Below are 18539 nucleotides of genomic sequence, written 5' to 3'. Positions count from 1 at the left end.
CTGTGTCCACCACATCCTAAGATGCTTCCCCCTCTGACGTTCTAAACCCCTCAAAGACATCCATGCAGGTTGGAACCAACTTCTTCCAAACCCCTGTGAATGTGGGTGTTTTGGCCTCTTCCCGTTACTCATGAATGTTCTTGATGGCATCGAGAATGGTGAGTTCTTTCCAGAAGGTTTTCAGTTTACTTTGCCCAGATCCATCAGAGAAATCACTGTCTACGGCAACTATAGCCTTTTGAAATGTATTCCTTAAATAATAAGACTTGTGCTCGCTTTGGCAACACATATACTAAAATTGGAACGATACGGAGAAGATTAGCATGGCCCCTGCGCAAGGATGACACGCACATTCGGGAAGCGTTCCATATTTTTGATGTGGCACATACACACAATGGAACATTACTCAGCCATAAAAGAAACGAAATTGAGTTATTTGTAGTCAGGTCGATGGACCTAGAGTCAGTCATACAGAGTGAAGTGAGTCAGAAAGAGAAAAACAAATACTGTATCCTAACACATATATAAGGAATCTAAAAAAAAAAATGGTCATGAAGAGCCTGGGGGCAAGACTGGAGTAAAGAGGCAGACCTACTAGAGCATGGACTTGAGGACACGGGGAGGGGGCAGGGCAAGCTGGGACGAAGTGAGAGAGTGGCATGGACATCTATACACCACCAAATGTAAAATGGATAGCTAGTGGGAAGCAGCCACACAGCACAGGGAGATCAGCTCGGTGCTTTGTGACCACCTAGAGGGGTGGGGTAGGGAGGGTGGGAGGGAGACGCAAGAGGGAAGAGATATGGGGACAGATGTATATGTATAACTGATTCACTTTGTTGTAAAGCAGAAACTAACACACCATTGTAAAGCAATTATATTCCAATAAAGATATTAAAAAATAAATAAATAATAAGACTTGAAAGTCTCCTTGATCCATGGGCTGCAGAATGGATTTTGTGTTAGCAGGCATGACAACAACATTCATCTCATTGTACAGCTCCATCAGAGCTCTTTGGATAACCAGATTTACTGTCAATGAGCATAAATTTTATTTTATTTTATGTTATTTTATTTTTTTTGGCCAAGCCACGTGGCTTATGGGATCGTAGTTCCCCGACCAGGGACTGAACCTGGGCCCACAGCCGTGAAAGCACCAAGTCTTAACCACTGGACTGCCAGGGAATTCCCAGCGGTAATATTTTGAAAGATTTTTCCTGAGTAGTAGATCTCAACAGTAGGCTTAAAATATTCAGTAAACAGATGATCTGTCATCCAGGCTTTGTTGTTCCATTTACAGAGCACAGGCAGAATAGATTTAGCATAATTCTTAAGGGCCCTGGGATTTTCAGAGAGGTAAATAAATATTGGCTTCAACTTCAAGTCACCAACTGCATGAGCCCCTAAAAAGAGTCAGCCTGTCCTTTGGAGTTTTGAAGCCAGGCATTGACTTCTCCTCTCCAGCTATGAAAATCCCAGATGACATCTTCTTTCAATAGAAGGCTGTCTCATCTACATTGAAGATCTGTTGTTTCATATAGCCACTGTCATTAATTATCTTAGTTAAATCTGGATAACTTGCTGCAGTTCTACATCAGCACTTGCTGCTTCACTTTGCACTTTGTTGTTATGCAGACATGGCTTCTTTCCTTAAACCTCATGAACCAACCTCTGCTAGCTTCAAAATGTTCTTCTGCAGCTTCCTCGTCTCTCTCAGCCTTCATAGAATTGAAGAGAGTTAGGGCCTTCCTCTGGATTAGGCTTTGGTTCAAGGGAATGTTGTGGCTGGTTTGATCTTCCATCCAGACCGCTCACACTGTCTCCGTAGCAGCAAGACAGCTGTTTTGCTTTCTTCTCCTTCATGTATCCACTGGAGTAGCACTTTTAATTTCCTTCAAGAACTTCTCTTTTTTTGCATTCATAACTTGGCTGTTTGGTACAAGAGGCCTAGTTTTTGACCTATCTTGGCCTTTTGACATGGCTTCCTCACTAAGCTTCATCCTTTCTAAATTTTGATTTAAAGTGAGAGACATGCAACTCTTCCTTTCACTTGAACACTTAGAGGCCACTGCAAGGTTATTAATTGGCCTGATTTCAATAATTTTGTGTCTCAGGCAATAGGGAGGCCCAAGGAAAGGGAGAGAGATGAGGGAAAGGCCAGTGAGTGGAGTAATCACATCAGACACAACATTTACTGATTAAGTTCACTGTCTTATGTGGGTGTGGTTTGTGGCATCCCAAAACAATGACAATAATAACCTCAAAGAGCACTGATTACAGATCACCAAAACAAATATAATAATAATGAAAAAGTCTGACGGACTGTGAGAATTACCAAAACGTGACACAGAGACACAAAGTGAGCAAATTCTGTGGGAAAAAATGGTGCCGATGGATTTGCTCAACACAGGGTTGCCTCCAACTTTCAATTTGTAAATAACTGTACTGTGAAGCTCAGTAAGGCAAAGGGCATCAAAACAAGGTGTATCTGTCTGCACACTATAAAGGACATTATGCAGATATGATAAAACATTTCTATGTGCATCACTGATCATTTCCTCGGTATATATTCCAAAAAGATACCAGGGTCTAAACATTTTTAAGATGCTTCACAACTGCTTCTAGAAAAGAGAGACATTTCACAGAGCGAAGAGTCAGCAAAAAGGGGGATTGTACTGTAGAAAATGGAGCAAACAAAATGAGCAAAAAACCCAGACACCTGCCACTGAAAGGGGAAGCAAACGGAGAAGGTGGATATTGAGCTTCGTGCACAGAAGCTGTGTCCCCAGGTGGACACGCCCTCTAGGATGGAACTCCAGACACTTCCATACCCATTCCTTATTGACGTTTCCTAAGTGAAGGCCATCCCCATTCTCCATCTGCGTAGTGTCACCCTCATTACTCGGTCCCCAAATGCCTCACCACCATCGCTGAATACCAAGCAGGTTAAAAGGAGAGAGGGACACCCTCCCCCTGACATTCCTGATGTCCCTTCTGCTCACAGGAAGAACCTGTAAGTGGTCACTTGGCCACTCCAGCTGTAAGGCAGCCTTGGAAATGTACTCATAATTCTTGGCAGCCACGTGTCTGGCTCAAAGTTCTATTGCTGTGGAAAAGATGAAGAATAAATATTTGGGACACTAAAGGTCTATTACAGGAACAGAAACAAACCTGGTAATGAAACAAAGCCAAGCAAATGATGCCTTGTCATCGCTTTCTGGGTAGGAGGCGCTGTCTGTTCTCATACTCAGTAATCTTATACGTATTACAGTGTATAGAGAGCGCAAGTGTATGAAGAATTCTTTCTTATTGGATTAGGGAAGAAAATCCCTTTAATACCTGCAATGAGGAAGGAAATGACGTTTAAAACAAAACAAAAATGCCCGCCTCTTCCTCTGAAAGCACTTTGACCACAAATTCACACCTTTTCACTTCTTTAACCCCGTATCCCCTCCTGTACAAAAGCCTCATGGGGGGAGCCCCTTCAGGAAAACCAACACACACTGTGACAACAGCATAGGTTAGAAAATCACAGCAAGTTTATTCATTGGCAAGAGACATAAAGAAAGCATTAAATGTTTGTGTTTCTAGGCTGCCAGCATAAACTTTTCCAAGTGTTTAAAGTGAATAACACCAAGAGCATAATTAGATATCACATCTTAAAGAACCCAAACACAATTTATCAGCTTTAAAAAATATTTTCAACTGAAAGTACATCTTTACATAGGTACATATATTATGTATAAACCACCTATAGTTGTTTTGAAAAATAATATGATAGAGTTAATAGAAACCTTATCATTTAAGAGTCCATGTGATAAACCTGTTAATGCCATAAATTTAGTTATTGTGGGGAAATGTCTTCTTTACACATTTCCCTAAAATAATTCACAGATTCAATCTATCTTAGAACTGGAAGGAATTTTAAGTAATCACCTGGTTCAGTCAACTCCTTAAGACAAATGAAGAATCGCTATCACTTTTTAGATCAAATTACATGATGCTAAATGACTCATCCAAGGCCCCGTAACTATTAAGTTTCCTCTTTTCTCAGCTCTTTTTTTTTTTCTAGCCAAACAGATCGCAACACTGATTTCATGTGTAACCATAAGACATTCAAGTGCAAGATAATTCACTGGGAAATCCCATTCCAGGATCCACTCTGCTTACTCAGTAAGATAAATTAAACCCGTCTGATGCAAATACACAACAAGCATTGCGTTCAGCTTCTTGTCTTCAATTCTGATTAGTAAAGCACAGCCCCTACACTGAGGACAAACAAGACATAAACAGCAGTATAAGTACGTTGCTGGATTCGCTAAGTTTAATGCATCTACTTCAGTGCAAAACACTCATTCTCTCCAAAGCCATGTTTTCAGAGGAAAGAAGAGGAAAGTAAACAAGCAGGATAGAATCCAAGGACTGTTGGTGTATTTGTATTCAGAGCATTGGCCTCTCAGGGGCCGCAAGCCTCAGACAGAAGTCAGATGCCTTCTTGGTCAGTGTCCCCCACCCACAAGATGGGTCTGTGGGAGGGTCTTCCGACAGCCGGGATACACAGACACGTTCTTCGGGAGTGGCTGGCTCTAAGAATCGGGGCTGAGCTCACAAAGACGGAGTGTGGCTAGACTGGGAGGAAACCAGCTCCGAGCACATCCCCAAGATCTCACCCGGGAGCCGGCAGTGCAGGCGCAGGAGAGGCTGGAGGAGCTTCTGTTGATCTGGAAGGTCTTCTCGGTTGCTTCTGTCCACCTCATGCTTTCTAGGGGAGACAAACCTTGGAAGGATTTGGTAGGGGTGTAGTTGAAAATCTGTTCCAAGAAAACGTTTGTTATACTTGGCAGAAAGCGATCACGGTCTCTCACTGGAATGTGCCCAGTCTCAGTCCCGATGGGTCATCGGGCAGAAGTGAGAACAGTGGTTCAGGTAAAATCGAAATGTCCCACCTTCTGCCACACGACAAGCTCATGCAACTGGAATCTGGGAAAACTGCATAACCAGTCGTGGGCTTAGATGTATCAAACAACATCACATCTAGTAAAATGTGTCTCCTGGCCCAGAGGAACTACAATTAATTGCAATTATTTTGGATCTCGCTTAACACCATCTGGAGGACCCTTTCTCTTGAAGGGCTGGCATCAACCACGTGGCAGCCAGGGTTCTCCATCCGCTGGTAGGACACTTCTACCCTGGAGATAGGCAGAATGGAAAGAGTTGGCCCATTTGTTAACACGGCTCTTTATGCAAATGTTATTTTCCTACCATAATATAGACAGCTTGAAGCCAGGTCCCCATCTGGTTTATCGCACTTCCGACCCCAGGCAACTCGCTTTGCATACAGGAGACATCCGATACATTTAGTTTCATAAATGAGAAATTAATAATAATATTTAATAGCTTGCATTTACTCAAAACCTTTTATCTGCCAAGCATTAGCATCCTGCATGGTCTTCTCATTTCATATTCAGAGTAACTTCAGGAGGAGAATCAATGTCATCCACCCCCATTTTGCAGAGAAAGGAGCAAAGGCTCAAAGAGATTAACTAAGTTGCCCAATGGCAAATTCCTCCAGAGTCTGTGCCCTGAAGGATTTCACACAAGCCAGAGGTCCTTGGCATATACATTGTTTTCACTTAGGAGTCTTCTACAATCACACTAGAATTCTACCTCTCCTTCCAGTCTTAGCTAGCCTTGGTGTGTACAGAATAGCCGGGGCTGATTTGAAACAGGAGGGAAGTGGGCAGGGCACAGCCTTTGAAAGAATGACATAGCCCGAGGACATGACATAAACTGATTAGAACCAAATGGGCCCAAGACGGCAGACAAGTCAAGTTCCACTGGACCTCAGTATACTGCTCACTGTGACAAATCAGCAGGCTAAATGACACACCCACAGGCGCCATGACAGTTCCAAAGTCTACCATAAGGATCAAAAAGCGGGTGGTGGCCCCGCTCCTGGAAATCCCCGCCCCCTCCTGAAATAGCTGGAATACTCCTCCCACCCATTAGCCTATGAAATTACCCACCCCTATAAAAACTGACAACCCCATATCCTGGTGCCTTTCTCACCTTCTGAGATGGCCCACAGTTTGACTGTGGAGTGTGTTTCTCTCTAAATAAATCCACTTCTTACCTATCACTCTGTCACTGAATTCTTTCTGTGATGAGACATCAAGAACCTGAGCTTCATTAAGTCCTGAAATCAGGTGTGTGATCTCAGTTGGAGACTGTGGGTTTTGGCTGGGTTCGAGTCCCAGCCTCTTGGGTTCAAATCCCAATCTGAGGTGCATGGTTTCAGATTATATGACCAAAGCTCTAGAGCTCTGCAGTTAAAACAAGCACCCGGACTCAGCCATATAAAAGAACGAAATAATGCCATTTGCAGCGACATGGTTACACTGAGGGAAGTAAGTCAGACAGAAAAAGACAAATACCATATGATATTGCTTCTATGTGGAATCTAAAAAAAAAAATGGTACAAATGAACCTACTTACAAAACAGAAATAGACTCACAGATGTAGAAAAGAAACTTATAGTTACCAGTGGGTACGGGGTGGGAGGGATAAACTGGGAGATTGGGAGTGACATATACACACTACTATATATAAAACAGATAATTAATAAGAGCCTACTGTATAGCACAGGGAACTCTACTCCATGCTCTGTAATGACCTATATGGGAACAGAATCTAAAAAAGCGTGGGTATCTGTTTATGCATAACTGATTCCGTTTGCTGTACAGCAGAAACTAACACAACATTGTCAATCAACTATACTCCAATAAAAATTATTTTTTTTTAAAAAGTGCTCAGAGTAGATGGTGAGAAGTGGAATATTTCCCACCATTATCAGTAAACAAAGGATGTCCCAGTCATCGGCGATTGCAGCCACCACGGCTGGTGAGCTGGTGAGCCCTGAGGAAACTCAGGATGGGAAAGCACAGGATACTGGCCCCAGATAACTGAGGTGCTTTCAAAGGAATGATTTCAGTGACCCCAGACTCTTCCATCTTCCCATACACAGAAAAACGCTAAATTCCTTAACTTGACTTATCTGGTTTTCTTTAGTTAACAGTAATCTTCTGACGTTCAGACTACCTGTCCTTTGTTGCAAAACTCTCATGTGTCCTAGCTCTCCTGTCACCTCCTCGGAGCAGTTCTCTCAGGGTTACTTGAGATGCTGCCTCCCAGGCTTGAAGTCCTAAAAATTCCCGCCAAATAAAACATAACTCTCAACTTTTAGGCTGTGAATATTTTTTAGTCGACAATGGTCTGGGGCCATAGCTCTGCCTCACCACCTACCAGCTAGGAGAACATGCCACATTTCTTTCCCACCTGTGCCTCAGTCTCCTCATCTGTGAAGCGAGGACGGAAATAATGCCTTCCTTGCAAGTTTGCCGTGAAGTTGAACTGAATTAATACCAACCAGTCAATCCTTTGACATGGTTTCTCTGCACACAGCTGAGTGGTTAATTATTTATGTTATAACAGCATTAAGTTAGGATAACAGTGCTATCAGTGTTTACTTATATAAACAATTCTGTTTTGGCTTTTCAAACCAGTCCTACAGAAGTAATTTAGTCAGCGGTGAAGCAGTAAGATGGTCCGGACACTCCTGCTATTGTGTTCATAGCTTTCTAATGAAAATCAAAGCACTGCCTTAAAATCAGAAAGGTCTTGAATTAAAACCCAGTTCTACTACTCAGTAGATACGCAAGTTATAGACAAATCACTTAATCTTTGAGCCTCAGTTTTATAAACTGTGAAGTACAGCTAACATTGCCCTTGCAAGGGTTACAGAGCATCAGAAGTAAAATGCCTGACACACAGTGAGCCCCCAATGGGTAAAAGTCACTGTGAGGCCGTCAGACAGTGCTTGTGACCATTCTGTTACGATGACCCAGAAAAGCGTGTTGTCTGACTCAGGTTCACGCTGGTGCTGGTACAGCCAGGACTAGAAAGGCTAGGACGGAGGGCTGGTACCCAGTCAGATATCCTGTGGCTATAAAGCCACCACGCAGTGGCCCCATGGAACAATCCCATTGAAAGGAGTGAATCTAACTTGGAGGATACTGCCTCTCAGGTTTGGAAAGTGGGAACTGTGTCATGTCCTCCACTTTGCCAGAGTCAGTGCAGTTTCTGGATCGTCGCCACAGCCAGGGACCCCTGCCCCTCACACGGCATCGGGATACCTACTTTTGACGAAATATGCTGTTGGCCTCCAGTTCAGCCTCCTCCGTGGTCCTCTCCATGCCCCGGCCCTCGATCCTCTGCATCCTCTCCTCGGGACTCACGGTGAGCAACAGGACCAGGTCGGGCTTGAGCAGGTCCCTGGGCCACTGGTATATAGGGTGATGGGCAGGAGGCAGGTGCTGGAGACCCCCACTTACCTCAGTGGCTATGGCGTAGGTGGCCGTGCTGTGCCAGTACCTGAGAAGGAAAGCGGTAGTGAGTTCCCCGTCCGCAGAGGAAGTCAAGGGAGCACCTGAAAACCAGCTGCTGAGGACGTTGAAACCAGAGACGGCTCTGCTGAACTTGTCCTAGTACTGTACACATTAAAGAGGTAAAAATAATCTTATTTTTTAAAGTATTTATAAAATGTAAAAATAAGTTAAAATCAACAACCACAATAAGAATCCAGTGCACACCACCCAGAGCTCCATTTACTCAGTTAAAACTGCATGTATTGTGAGACTACTCTGTTGCCTTGGCCTTGCAGGATGCTTTCTTTTGTGATGGCAGGTTGGCATGGGATGGTAGATTTGTTCGGTAGTCCACTGGTATTTAATGCTGTATCTTGGCCAAACAAAAATCTGCAGGCCCACTCAGTTCCTACAATGTTTTAAAACTGAACTTGCTGGGCTTCCCTGGTGGTGCAGTGGTTTAGAGTCCGCCTGCTGATGCAGGGGACACTGGTTCGTGCCCCAGTCCGGGAAGATCCCACATGCCACAGAGCAGCTGGGCCCGTGAGCCATGGCCGCTGAGCCTGTGCGTCCGGAGCCTGTGCTCCGCGACGGGAGAGGCCACAACAGTGAGAGGCCTGCGTAACACACACACACAAAAACTGAACTTGCTGACAAGAAATGGAAACAACCTAAACATCCAACAACAGAGGAATGGATAAAGAAGATGTGGTACATATATACAATGGAATACTACTCAGCCATAAAAAAGAATGAAATAATGCCATTTGCAGCTACATGGATGCAACTAGAGATTATCATACTAAGTGAAGTAAGTCAGAAAGACAAATACCATATGATATCACTTATACGTGGAATCTAAAATATGACACAAATGAACCTGTCTATGAAACAGAAACAGACTCAAAGACACAGAGAACTGACTAGTGGTTGCCAAGGGGGTGGAGTTGGGGAGGGATGGAGTGGGAGTTTGGGATTAGCAGATGCAAACTATTATATATAGGGTGGATAAACGACAAGATTCTACTGTAGAGCAAGGGAATTATATTCAATATCCTGTGATAAACCATCATGGAAAAGAATATAAAAAAAGAATGTAAATATATATATATGTATAACTGCATCACTTTGCTGTACGGCAAAAATTAACACAACCTTGTAAATTGACTTCAATTTTTAAAATAAATAAATGAAAAATAAAAAAATTGGACTTGCTGATGAAATCTGCATTCTAGGAACCCTGGATAGGAGGCCTTTGTCTTTCCCAGCTCTCCAGTCATCCAACTGCAACTGTATGGATCAGAAAGAGAAATAAACCCAGATAAAATCTCTGAAACTCTGTGAATGTCCTCCCTGAGTGACAGCGGTCACTCTTGACCGGCTGATCTTAAAAAATGCTTTGAAGAGAGGAAAATCACAACCATCAAGGAAAATCAAATCAGCCCGCTCTTTCAAAAAGCCCAATGGGGCTTCGCTGGTGGCGCAGTGGTTGAGAGTCCGCCTGCCAATGCAGAGGACACGGGTTCGTGCCCCGGTCCGGGAAGATCCCACATGCTGTGGAGCGGCTGGGCCCGTGAGCCATGGCCACAGAGCCTGCGCGTCTGGAGCCTGTGCTCCGCAACGGGAGGGGCCACAACAGTGAGAGGTCCGCACACCGCAAAAAAAAAAAAAAAAAAAAAAAAAAAAGCCCAATGGCTTTCTACCACCTGCCAGAAAACATTCAGCCTCCATCTAAGACACAAGCCTCTTCCCAGTGTGGACCCAGGCACGCTCTTCCATGGGGGTCTGTCTTCACACTTTTCCTCCGGCTGGAATGAGGGTCTCAGGCAGCAAAGTGCCTCTTCTTCCTTCGACAGGCCATGCAGAGGGAGCCCCCAGCAGAATTCACTGTTTCCTCCTCTGGGCTCTCAATGTCCTTCATACTCAGCTCCACTGAAGGACTTATTCTAAATTAGAGCCAGTTGTGTACAAGTTTCCCTCTTTCATCTCCTCCATTAGAATTCATTTTTTAGTCATCTCTGTATTCCAAAATCTGACACCAGCATCTGGCACACAATAGGTATGCAAGTAATAATGTTTTTTGGATGTAGGAGTAAATGAATTAGAATTATTTTATTGATTGGCATAGTTTATTATACTCTTGCCCTGTTCATGTCATATTCCAATTTTAAGTGACGAAATGCAAAACTCCAAATCCAGTATCAAAGGACTAACACCTACAAAAACATTTATGAAACAACTATAAACATCCCAATGTCGAGAGGCACCCAAGACCCCATCCTTGTCTGTATTTTCCATTTACTGCCTGTACTGTTTTAAAGTCCTAAATTCTTAATCACTTTAGATTTAAACTGCTTTTCACAGTGAAAAGGACATCCTGGTCCTTTATCTAAAAAATAAATGCAGAGTGTTATCCAAGCTGTGGATTGTTTTACTCTCTGCCACCTACTTGCTTTGTGTACATTGGTTAAGTCTCAATTTCCTCTTCTGGAAAATGAAAATCATGAGAGCTTTGTTTTCCTCCCATAGTTTTTACAAAAATAGTCAAGTGCTTTTTAAAAATGTATCACACTTGAATTGGGAGATTGGGATTGACATATATACACTAATATGTATAAAATGAATAACTAATAAGAACCTGCTGTGTAAAAAGATAAATAAAATAAAATTCAAAAAAGAAATGTATCACACTGTCATTATAAGGCAATATTTAATTCTTATTGGACACTAAAGCTGTAAGATTTCAAATTATGATAATACAATACAGAGAATACTGAAAAGAACAAAGGTAAAAAATTAATTTGGGGGCTGATCAATTCTAATGTCATTCATTCTTCAAAGCCCTTTTCCACCTCTAAAAGCGTGGCCAGTGTAGCTGCTAGCACCTTGAATTCTGCCTGGGGCCATTCCTATGTTTCACTTACCAGACTTTTAATCACTCACAAACTTGTACTTTCACCTTCTCCACCAGATACATCTTGTCTCCCAAGCCGAATAAACCCAAGCAGGTCCAGGTTTTCTTCTTCTTGGCAACAAAACTACAATTTGCACTGCATTTTGCACATGCTCCGTGTTCACTGAATTAAATACTTAGCTATGAATACAGAGGCTGATATCATCTAAATGTAAAAAGCCTTCTTTACTGTAGAAAAACCATCAGCAAGAATAGATTTTTTAAAGGTAATGAGGGTGATTAAGTTGCCAACCTTAACTGCAGTCACCATCAAAAATTACTCCATCTCCCTTCTTTATTCAGCTAGATGATGGTGTTGTCTAAAATGGATTTCCTTAAAATCTTTAAACATGAACAAAACCCATCCAGACAACAAATAACTGCTCTTTTCTTCTCATCTGACAAGGTGATCTAGCATTATCTCTTTAAAGAAACAAAATTGCAGACAATTCACAGACATAAAGAAGAAAAATCAGGGAAGAATGGGAGCCCTGTTCTGCAAAGCCAGAGTTCTCTCACTGACAACACTGCTGCTCATTTTAAATAATCATACCCTCTGGCCATCAATTTCAGACTCATTATTTAGTATTCTCCATTGCTGCCATCAGGGAAACCACATTAGCTCAAATCAAATGCAATTTGTTGACACATTATACATCACTTATAAAATAATGCTTTATATTTTTATAGCAATGTGCTGTTTTCAAAGCACGTCCACCTTCATCAACTCATTGGATATTCACCACAAGTCTTTTAATTTTTATTTTGTATTGGAGTATAGTTGATGAATAACGTTGTGTTAGTTTCAAGTGTACAGCATGGTGATTCAGTTATACATATATCTATTCTTTTTTCAAATTCTGGCCAGCAGGGAAGGGATAAAGAATATCATCTTTGAACAGATTAGGATGCAGAGAATAAGTGTCTACCTACATGCAGAAACCCGTGCTGCTCCAGGATTTTTGGATATCCTAGGAAGTAATGTGCCTTATGAAGTCACACTTTATTAGGAAAAGCCTAGTCTATCTCCTTGAAATAAAGAAAGACTAACTAACTAACTACATATATATATATATGGTAAATCCAAGGACTTTAACAATAGGGTGGATCCCACAGGTGAAGAAGTCCCACAAAGGAAAGCAATGCCTTACCCTTGTCTAGGATTCCTTGTAACTTGCCAACTTTGAAATCACTATCTTGCCATCCCCAAAGTTAAGAGTACCCACTGGCATTATAGCTTAGACGACAGCAAAGGCCTTCTAACTACTTTGTACGGTTTTCATCTTCCCCACCGCCACTCACCACCACACACTTTTTCTTAGGTCCAGTCACCTTTCCCCAGGCTTCCCACGTCTCAGACCACTCTGCTTCTTCGTCCCATAAATATCAAGCCCCTTGCTTTGGGGAAGGCAGATTTGAGATGTGCTCTGCCGTCCCCTTGCTTGGCGGCCTTATGAATGAACCCTTTCTCTGCTGCAAACAAGAGTCTCAGTGTTTGGCTTGGGGAACGTCGAACCTGGTTTGGTAACACACGTGGGCACCAAAGTTGTGTAAAAGAATGGTCACGGCAACAGGGACGATTCTCACAGGTGGCGTGAAGGAAGGCAGATGCAAACAGCAGTCAATGTCTAGCTGCTTGTAGAGACAGTTCAAGAACACGCAGAACTAACCTTCGGTGACGGTGACGGAGTCAGGGTCATGGTTCCCACGGGCGGGAGGATGGGTCGTGACTGGGAGGGAAGGAACTTACAGGGTGGAGTAAGGTTCTAAGTCACGACCTGGGTGCAGGATGTACTTGAACATGTTCACTTTTTAAAATTCCTTGAGATTTCCATTTATAATTAGTGCTCTTCCTGAACACTTGTCAGGCTTCAGTGCAACTGCTCATCTTTCCAAAAATAAGTCAAATTGCAGCAAGAACAAGATGTACACTGGAGTCATGTTAAGGACGAATTCAGCTGCAACTGAAGCCCTTTGGTACTCCCCACCAACTGCATTTCTCTCTCTTTCCCAGGGGACAGCACTCTCCTAAATTTGGTGTTCAACATCCTTCCATCCCTTTTTTGGTATTATGTTTTATATTCTTTTGCATGTGTTCTACTGAATATCTTTCTGCAAGTTGATTTCTTTCATTTGAAATTATAGTTTTGTAACTTAGGCACATTGATGCATCCTATGAGAGCATATGGCTGTTCGGTGCTCCATTTCATAAATATATGCCAGTATTAATTTACCCTTTCTTCTGCTGATGCCTTTGGTTTTTCAAGTTTTTTAATATTATGAACAAAGCTGAAACAAACTGTATTTCTTCAGGAAGTGGAAGCAATCTTCTCAAATTGCTCCCCAAGACACCCTACAGGTGCCCACTCCCACCAGCACCATGTGAGTTTCTATCAATCCACATCATCTCCAACTCTGGGCTATCAGACTTTTCTAATGAGTTCTCACGAACCTGATGAGAGTAAAACGGGCTCTCATCGTCGTTTGAATTTCCATTCCTAGTAGGACTTGCCTGCCGTTCCCTTTGTCCATTTTTGTAGCACTTTTAAGCTACTTCTTATATATGAAATTTCAAAATACAACTCAGCTTCTGTCACTCCATTATATGAAACCTCCCAAAGGCCCCCCTCTGCACTCAGAATAAAATCCACACTCTTTTATCACAGCTACAGACCCTGCTGACCTGTCTCTGTCTTTTTATCCATCCAGAAAGCAGCCCCTCGTCCACATGTTTTCCTCACGATGGCCTGTTTCTAGACCTGGAATGTGTTTGCGTCTTCCCGTCTCTACACTTTGCTTTTGCTGAACCCTCTCCCACAAAGCTTTTACTCCAGGATTTTCAGGTGTGTCTCTCTTTGATCATTCAGAGCTCAGACCACTGGTACCCCCTCAGGCAGGCCTTCCTAAGTCACATCTAGTGGGGGGTTAGCCATCCTCCACCACACGACCTTGATCTCTCCTCTTTATAGTATTTATCACTCTCTGATATTACCTTATGTATCTATATGCTTGATCATTACCTTCTCCTTCAACAGAATGTTTGCTCCATGAAAGCAGGGCACTGCCTAGCTCCTTTACCACCGAATCCTCTAAACTGAGAACTGTCTTTGGCAAATGGTAGATGCCCAATATATGTTTGTTGAATAAGCCAATAAACAAATGAACCACTGAAAGCTTGATTTGTGAAGCAGAGACTTTTGTTAATATCCCCCATATGCTGTTTCTAGCTCTGTCACTTTGGCAAGTTACTTAACTTTTCTAAGACCTGTGTTTCTCACCAGTAATTTTAGTATCTATGTAGTAGTCGTTCCAGATGTTAGTATAGTATGTATAATGTCTTTAACAAAATGCCAGCCAGTGGTGTAAGTGATTAAGAAATCATAGACATCATTCCTGTTATTATCATAATACACTTTGTCTTAAACACTATTGTGTACTTGCATGTATATGTACACACACACACACACACACACACTACTCATATGTTAGGAGGAAAATGCCGAATTCAACGCGTCTTCATACCCACCTGTCTACAATCACAGGCGATTTGGCAGATTCTTTAGCTATTTCAGAAGCCACGATATAATTGCCCAAAGAGTAAAAAGCTCTTCTAATGATAGTTGGTTCATCATCAAAGATTTTCCTCCACTGGCTGATGCAAGAGGGTGGTGACTTCAAGAGAACAGCCTTGAGTGAATCTGAAACTGACTGGGTCACAGTGGTTTTACCTGCAGGTCGGATACAAAATGCAGCACATCTCAACCACAGCCACGGTATCACTCCCAAAAGTGAACATTGATGTCAGAGCAAAGACATTATTTCCCCCTGTTACCAGAAGGAGTTGATTAAATAATACAATTCTTTACAAAAAGTTGCCAATCCTTGGGAATTCAGGATTCCTGTTTGGTGTGAGAATGCTTGAAAGTAAAAAACAAATGGTCATCCCGTTTACAAACTAATGATAAACTCTGCTATCAGCTTCCAGGAACTCACTCCTCCCACCACACCTCACCTGACTCAGGAAGGAGACTCACGGGGAACCCCGTGACCCTGTGGTTCTCCCAGATCCACCCTGTCCTTGGGTATTCCCTGTGGCCGTTGGAGCCACCCTTTTCCTGCTGTCGTGTGTTGGACTAAGTGTGGGCACGTCCACTGTATTCTGATGCCTATCTGGCAGCTCCAAAGGCTTCTGCCCTCCGCTCCCTAGCTCTTCCACACTTTGTTTCCACAGGGGCCTCTGAACTGCCTGCAGTTCCTGGACACACCAGGCCGGTTCGGGTCCCCAGCTTCACCCTGCTGTTCCTTCTGTCTGGAGGCTCTCTCCCGCCTTCCTCACCCGACCAATTCTTGTCCTACTGAAAGCCCAGTCCAGGATGCATCCTTCCAAAGTCTCCCGGACCGTGACCGCCCCTCATCTCCCACACCGAGGCTGTACCCAGTGCCCTCCCATGTTCACCGGAGCACCTGAGGCTCCCCCCACCTTACGGGGATGGATAACGGAAGTTATCCATCTTTGTGTCCCAGGCCAGCCTTGCTCCATGCCTGGCACATGACAGAGGCTCACAGGAGGCTTATGAATTGAACCCTGTATAAAGTTTTGTGTGTCAAGAATTGTCTATTCCTACAACTCATTGCCTGTAACTAGAAGGTAATATTCTCTTACCTGTGGCATCCAGGCCTTCAATGACAATAACGGGGAACTTTCCCTTCTGGACCTGCTCTGGGCACTGGTCAACCAGGTCCAGCACAGCCCGGGCTTCAGGAATGAAGGATGTACACTGTAAAAGAATGTCCGTGCATCAGCAGCAAAGCAACGGGGCCCTGGCAGAAGCCATATCTAATTGCTGAGAAGAAGACGGCACAATGCTAACAAGGCATGAGCTATGTTTGGCACCACGCCAAAATGTGAAGTATTTTGAACCTGAGCAAGGGCTGCCTTGCTTTGTTTTGTCCCGCGTAGCTGAGGCTCAAAAAGGCCGTAACTGTCGGGACCACCCAGCCTGCAACTCTCATTGACCAGCTTCCCCCAGAGGAGGAAGGGCAGAAAAGATGTATAATTGCAAAGCAGTGTCACGTAGCGACAGTGGAACCGTGGGCCCTGTGTGTCACAAATGTGGGAAATCAGCCACACTGTAGGCTCCAAAGAAAGCAATCAGCATCCCGTCCTTTGCTAAGCTCTTGGGGGCTCAGAAGAGTGCCAAGCACTGCAATCACCAAGCGGGCAGGGCGGCGTCTCCGGGAGATTCCAGGTTTTGAACTGTGCATGACCTCACGTGTACTCACAGCACCTCTACAGAGAGGCCCAGACATGTATTTTCTTCTTACGTGCTTACTCTGAGCCAGGCAACAGTCTAAGTGCTTTCACAGTATTAACTTGGCCCCTGTTGAAGAGAACCCTGTGAGTGTGCTACTGTTATTAACCCCATCTACGGATCAGGGAAACCAAGGCAAAGAAGAATGTTTAATAAACTTACTGAAAGTAACACAGGTAATACATGCCAGAGTTTGGATTCGAACCCAGGTCTTGCAATCTTAACCACTCGGAAATACTATCCCAAGGCTCATACAAGGTATCTAAGACCCATAGTCCAGCCTAGGGACCTGCCCAGGCTGCGCTCAGGCAGAATCTTAGCTGTCCCGCACCGAGCACCTCTTGTGGGTCAGATGCTTCCCTGTCCTAACACTGCAAGGCAGGTATTTTACAGATGAAAAGGCACAAAGCAACACGGAGTAGCCGAGTGTCTGGGTGGCAGCCAGTAAGCAAGCAGGCACCGCTTAATCTAAGTTTCTTAAAACCCCAAAGCTCACGCCCTTTCTCTACACCCCGACCTCCCGGAACAGGGTCCTCACTTCCAAGATGGCATTGCTTTCCCCTGTACCCAGCGGCACAACTCCCCCACCTCGGGCACCGCCAGCGCGGGAGCCGCACCGCTCCTGTTGGGATGTCAGTTTCCCCCATGGGGTTGGGGGTCCCTGGCGAGCAAGAATCTGGAAAGAGCCACGGTGTCTAAACAGAGGCTGGCCCACCGGCGACCTTCACCACCAGATTTGCGCTCGGGAGTAAAGCAACTCCCTGGCAAAGGGAGGTCTGGACAGGCCAGCCCCGCGGAGAGCGCACGGTGTCCACTTCCCTGGCCTGGGGGATCCACCCTGAGCGCTGGGAAGAGATCCAACTCTTACCGCCTCCAGAACGGCGCGGGCGGCCTCCCGGCGGGGGAAGACCCCGGAGCTAGGCAGGTCCAGCACCACCGGGTGCAGCGCGGGCTCCGGCACGGGCACGACAAGCTCGCGGCCCAGCTGCCGCCACCCCAGGCCGTCCCGCCGTTCCCACGGGAGCTGCCACAGCCGGCAGAGCGGGTCGCCGGAGAACTCGGCCAGGCGCGGGCGCGGAGCCTCCGGGCAGGCATCCAGCAGTGCCAGCAGCGCGCTCCGGGTGTCGGGGCTGTCGCGGGGGTCGCGGAGAAGGAAGCCGTGCTGCAGGCCCCCCGCCCCGCCGCCCGGGCGGTAGCACAGCAGGCGGCGCAGCTGGCACCGCCGGAAGGGGCCGCGCCGCAGCTGGTGCAGCAAGCGCTGGTGCAGCCGGGCCGCGCGCACCCGGGCCGCGCAGCCCGCGCTCCCGGCCACCGGCACGCTCAGAGAGTAGCTGCGGCCCGGGGGGCCCAGGAGCGCGGCCACGCCGGGGTCGGGGCGCGCGCCCGGGGCCTCGTCGCCCACTGCGAAATGGGCCAGCGTGCAGCCGGGCAGCTCCAGCGCGAAGCAGCGCGGCGGCGCCATGGCCCGACCGCAGGCCCCGCGCCGCAGCCCCGAGAGACGCGCGAGCAGCAGTGGGGCGCGCGGGCGGCGGCCAAAGACCATGGGCGCCTCCCGGTCCCGCCCCGCGCGTCGAAATCGAAACCCGGGACTCGGCGGGCGGCGCCGCGGGGAAAAGCGAAAGTGAAGCGTCAGCAGCGGCGGCGGCGGCGGCGGCGGCGGCGGGGGCGGTGGCGGGAAGCGGGCGGGGCCCTGGATGGGGCGCCCTCCCCGGCCTCCGCTTCCGCCTCCGCCTCGCCGCGAGGTCGCGCCGGGAGCAGGCAGCCGCCGGGAGGGGATTCCCGCAGGGGCCGGGCCGCAGGCTGCCGCCGATGGGGACCTGCGCTGCGATCGATGGGGAGCGGGCACGGGGT

General features: G+C 45.8%; 1 protein-coding gene and 1 non-coding gene across 2 annotated transcripts; one reads left to right on the top strand and one right to left on the bottom strand.

The window, feature by feature from the left end:
* The first annotated feature begins 268 nt into the window (after positions 1-268).
* On the top strand, positions 269-375 carry LOC117307975 (U6 spliceosomal RNA). The gene has a single exon (XR_004521916.1). It is a non-coding gene; the product is annotated as a U6 spliceosomal RNA (small nuclear RNA).
* Positions 376-3517: 3142 nt separating this feature from the next.
* On the bottom strand, positions 3518-18315 carry CMPK2 (cytidine/uridine monophosphate kinase 2). The gene is made up of 5 exons (XM_019943337.3): positions 17557-18315; positions 16040-16154; positions 14903-15104; positions 8197-8430; positions 3518-5189 (listed from the first exon to the last, which is right to left on the bottom strand). Exons 1-5 carry the CDS (start codon positions 18229-18231, stop codon positions 5072-5074), a joined length of 1344 nt encoding a protein of 447 aa, XP_019798896.2. The 5' UTR covers positions 18232-18315; the 3' UTR covers positions 3518-5071.
* Between the last annotated feature and the right edge of the window lie 224 nt (positions 18316-18539).

Source organism: Tursiops truncatus, chromosome 14 (genome assembly GCF_011762595.2).
Source record: "Tursiops truncatus isolate mTurTru1 chromosome 14, mTurTru1.mat.Y, whole genome shotgun sequence".
Classification (NCBI taxonomy): Eukaryota; Metazoa; Chordata; class Mammalia; order Artiodactyla; family Delphinidae; genus Tursiops; species Tursiops truncatus.
Note: the sequence above shows the minus strand (reverse complement) of the source record. Positions and strands in the feature narration are given on the sequence as shown.

Coding starts and splice junctions, on each gene's coding strand:
- CMPK2 (XM_019943337.3), bottom strand. CDS start 18,231: ATGGTCTTTGGCCGCCGCCCGCGCGCCCCACTGCTGCTCGCGCGTCTC. Junction 8,431..14,902: donor TCGCCTGTGATTGTAGACAG/GTGGGTATGAAG, acceptor TTTCCTTCTCAG/GTACTGGCACAGCACGGCCA. Junction 5,190..8,196: donor AACAGCATATTTCGTCAAAA/GTAGGTATCCCG, acceptor GCCTATCTCCAG/GGTAGAAGTGTCCTACCAGC.